Consider the following 4,588-nt stretch of genomic DNA (forward strand, 5'->3'; position numbering starts at 1 on the left):
AAAGAATCCATGTATATCAGGAAACTACAATGTTTGGAAAATAGATATCAAGATATGTTTAGAGTATCAGTTAGAGTGTGTGTGTGTGTGTGTGTGTGTGTGTGTGTGTGTGTGTGTGTGTGTGTGTGTGTGTGTGTGTGTGTGACGGAGAAGTTGGTATGCACTTTTTTAGGAGTGTCATTTTAGTTTTCCTATTCCTTTCCATGTTGTGTTCCACATACTATTTATTATAAATATCTTACAGTAGTTGAAAGAGTCTTTTAAAAATATATCGATAAGCATCAATGCTAATCAACATGTAGATTATAGAATGATAGAAAAACAACATAACCTCTCCTCTGTTCAGGTCTTCCACAGCCTGCTGAAGGCCCACACCATGGAGGCTCGGGCCATCGTGCGACAGGCGATGGCCATCCTCACTCCAGCTGTTCCCGCCCGCATGGAGGACGGCCACCAGATGTTGACCCACTGGACTCGCAAAATCATCGTGGAGGAGGGACACACTGTACCACAGCTGGTCCACATACTGCACCTCATCGTGCAGCACTTCAGGGTGAGCAGATATAACAGAAATCAGTTTTGTATACACCACTTTCTGTCAGCCCATCACTGTGAGTGGTGCAGTGATTTGTTTACAAGCCAACCCGGAAGTTGGCAACAAAGGAACAAATGGACGACAAAAGCCAATGTGATTTTCAAAAAATCAAACATCTTTTTTTAGTGCAATCGCCAGAAGTGAGAAGCAAGTCACCACCGCTAAGCTAACGGCAGCTAATGCACAGTTTCATTTAGCAACTTTTTAGGAAACGCATTCTTTAAGATGCGACAAATCTTAAAATCTTGTAAGCTTGAGTTAATCACAGATCTTAGGTCAGGTATCGAACCAAAAAACGGGTAAAAAAAAAACTAACGGAAACAAAAATGCTGACTAATTCCCGGGTTAAAGACTCATTCCTGCACTCTGTCTTGGATGTGTTGATACCCAGCGGTTTTCATTTGGCTGGCTGGGCCGTACGGAATAATCCAAACAAATGCTGCCCTATTTATACCACCTTTTCAAGGATAACTAATTACTGACTATCAAATGTCACTGTCTCACTCATTTCCTGTGAACCAGGGTTAGCTGGGAATCATGCAAATCCCCGACCAGCCTCCCTGCTCAGTGTGGCTTCGGCAATTTCAGAGAACCACATGTGGGGGAAAACAGCTGAGGAGCTATTTTTACTGATTATCTGAGTGCCCTGAATTAAATGATGCCTCTTAACCGGGCCTAATAGGAATGGAGCATCATCATTAAAAGTTGGATCATCTTGTCTGACCCAGTTTATCGTTTTTTCTGACTAGTTGATTCACCAAATTTGAGTTTGAAATTGACAGTGCCTCCTAATCAAAAACAGGATCAGATCTAGGCAGCAGTGCTAACAGTGAGCCACCTTTTAATCGCCTTAATGCAGGCACTTCCAAGTGCTCAGAGCTTGTACTTAAGTAAAAGTAGGAGTATCACAGGCCACGCCTACTCTGGCACCACCAGCTAAAGGATGGTTGTCCTTTTTTCTTTTGCCTTCCTCCTCAAACTTCACACACACTTTCTGCCCTCTCGCCCCGTCCGGCTGCTGTCCGCTGCCTCCCCGGGTCAGAGAGCGAGGGTCTCTCAGCAGAAGACTGACGTTCCCTTCCGCTTCCCTCTGTCTCACTGACAGGCTGCTCTCACTGGGCCAGATGACTAATCTAATGTAATCACATCAGCATAATTACGCTGGGGAGCAGATAATGACAGACAGATGAGAGACCTTGTGTGTGTGTGTGTTAGATAAAGAAATGGTGTTTGTGTGTGTGCACACGTGATGGACAGGGCTTAGCCACGCTGTCATTAAGGGCCTGTGAAGCCGCGCTCTATCGTCTATAATTACCCTCAAAGTGAGAGGCTTTAATATTCTCTGACACTGGCAGATAGACACCTCATCTCTTGCTCTCTTGTCAGCGCGTTTGGAGAGTCCCGGTTCGGTTTGCGATGAAGCTAAGTGACTCTTGAGTGTGACGCTTGAGTGTGAATTCTCAGGGCTAAGTGTGTCATCATGTCCTTCAGACTAAGTGGGAATACAACTTTAGAGTTTTGCCTCTTCTGACTCAGTGGCTCAAAGTGATTGGGAATTATCACCCTAAAATCTGGAGCGAAGAATTGGCAATGTTAAAAAATTCAATTCTCCCCAAAAACAAAAGCAGTGGCTTTTGGAATCACGTTTATAGCATTCGTGATTATGATGCTCCTCGGGCCATCTGACCTCTGATTGGAAGAATTACCCCAAAACACCCCTCTTAATTGCTTTTTGGATGGTTGCTAAGGCAGTCGCAGCTATTGTAATTCATATGTGGTCATTTAACTGGAAGCTGGGGGAAGTCAGAGGTTGCTCCCAAAACAAGTTTGCCAAACCAGAAATATCAAACCAATGTGAATTGAATATGCAGAACTTGGATTCTTCATTTCATCACATTTTGGGAAACGTATGCAGTTTGTCTTTTTCAAATCTATTTTGCAGTGTAGACGCTTAAGTTGTGCTTGTTTGTAAAGTAAGGAATATAAAATAAAAAATGTCCCCAAGCATTTACATTTTATGTAGAGGTTTTTTGTTCTTTAAGTACTGCTCTGTCATCTGTTCAGCCTTTCTCACTATCCTTCTTTTGAACTCTGCCATCGGCATCACTGACCATCTGGCGTCAGAGCTTTAGGAGAAGAACATGCAGTCAAGTCTAACAAGGCACTCTGTGTTTAGAATACCAAGTATGGAAGCTTTCACGCAGCAGATTGTACAATTCTTGAAGTTTAATCACTTTTTATTATTATTTTATCCGACTGATTTAACGTATCATCGATTCCTCTGTTATTAACGCACTGCTGTGTCCTTCCAGGTGTACTACCCAGTGCGCCACCACCTGGTTCAGCACATGATCAGCGCCATGCAGCGCCTGGGCTTCACCCCCAGTGTCACCATCGAGCAGAGGAAGCTGGCCGTGGATCTGGCTGAAGTGGTCATCAAGTGGGAGTTACAGAGGATCAAAGACCAGCTGGTGTGTTCATGGATTTATCGTAACAAACATTCAGGAGGCTGTCTACGTGCAGTTTTTATTTCCTTATGAGTGTGTGAACAACAGCAGTGTTTTAAGGCGCCTTGTTGAAATGACTATGAATGCCTTAACTTCTCTCTATTCTTTATTCTACGTGTTTCTAATAATCACTGCTGACATGCTTATTATGTCACAAGAAAGGGCCATTTATCAAACATTGTCTTAGTCCATAAATACTGCTGTGGTCAGAAACTACAGCACATATACTCTTTGGTTTCATTCAGCTGTAATAATGTAATGCTCCTCTTCACTTCCTCTATATACACTTTTTGCACTACATTTTATTTAGTTTTTTGTATTTTATTATATATGTTGGAGCAGCTCAGGTCAGAAGAATGTCATTGCCATTTCTACACTTTAACTTTGTGCATTTAAACCTTTGAATCTCCTGACTGTCCAGCCGGATTCGGATGCTGAAGCTGTGGCTGGTGGTGAGGGGACGAGCGGGGGGGCAGTGAAACGAGCTCTGTCTCTGGAAGCTTCTTCTTCCTCTGCTGTCACTGCTCCTGGAGGAGGAGGAGGAGGAGTAGGAGGAGGAGCTGGAGCTGCTGCTGCTGCTGCTGCTGGACCGGACGCCAAGAGGTTCCGCACGGCAACAGGAGCTCCATCAGCGGTGAGTTTGTTTAGGAAAAGAGTTTAGGACAGGATCCAGTGGCCGGTCACTTTGTCCATGGATTCGCTTTATAGTGGGTAACTCTCTGGCCTAATTCCAAACCGTCCCCTACACACTCCCACTCTGTGAAAGAGGGAACTCCATCTGTAGTGACACTCACAGCTAAATGAGGCTCCTTTTTCAAGAGCTGCAAGATTTTGGGCTAGCTTCCCTCCCTCCGACAGAAACCAAAACATATGTTTAGCCTTTAACCCTTATATTGTTTTGGGGTCTCCCGTGACCCGTTTCAAGTTAAAATGATATAATAACTACGCTCTAGTTTTTGTATCTGAACAAGGCTTCATGGTATCCTCCACCACAGATATATAAACACTACAAAACTGATTTTGACAATTTTGGCCAAATCTGAAGGTCTCTAAAAAAAAAAAGTGTATAATTCGGTGTTGGGGTCTGGGGAGACCCAGCAGAATTGTTTTGGGTGACTCGAGGTCAAATTTGTCCCAATCAAGATTCATCTTTGACTTTAGACATAATACATATGAAGTTGATTTATTCTCCTTAACTATTGTAGAATACTTTAGGGTGATCCTTACGGCCCGTCCACACAGTGGCGTGCGTTGAAAGCTTCACCATTCACTTTGAATGGGTTGACGTCACTTTTCGCCGAACTGCATTGTGGGAAGCGGAGCTTTGCTGGCGTGGCTCGCTGCAAAAGTTGAGCAATGTTCAACTTTTGAAGCCTCGGCAGAAGGGTCAGCCAATCGAATCATATGCCAGTACAAGCTCTAGCCAATCAAACCGCTGCTTGTGTGTCAGGGGCGGGAGATTCATGTGATTGGTTGTTGGTCGAGT

At 44.0% G+C, this 4,588-nt stretch overlaps 1 protein-coding gene across 1 annotated transcript; it reads left to right on the forward strand.

The window, feature by feature from the left end:
• Positions 1-346: 346 nt before the first annotated feature.
• LOC104944569 (transformation/transcription domain-associated protein-like) lies at positions 347-3,763 on the forward strand (the record flags this gene model as incomplete). Its single annotated transcript, XM_010770119.1, has 3 exons — positions 347-553; positions 2,908-3,066; positions 3,524-3,763. Coding segments are annotated over 3 exons (606 nt in total), but the record flags the coding sequence as incomplete, so codon positions are not given.
• Between the last annotated feature and the right edge of the window lie 825 nt (positions 3,764-4,588).

Source organism: Notothenia coriiceps, unplaced genomic scaffold (genome assembly GCF_000735185.1).
Source record: "Notothenia coriiceps isolate Sejong01 unplaced genomic scaffold, NC01 NC01_scaffold00008412, whole genome shotgun sequence".
NCBI classification, from domain to species: Eukaryota; Metazoa; Chordata; class Actinopteri; order Perciformes; family Nototheniidae; genus Notothenia; species Notothenia coriiceps.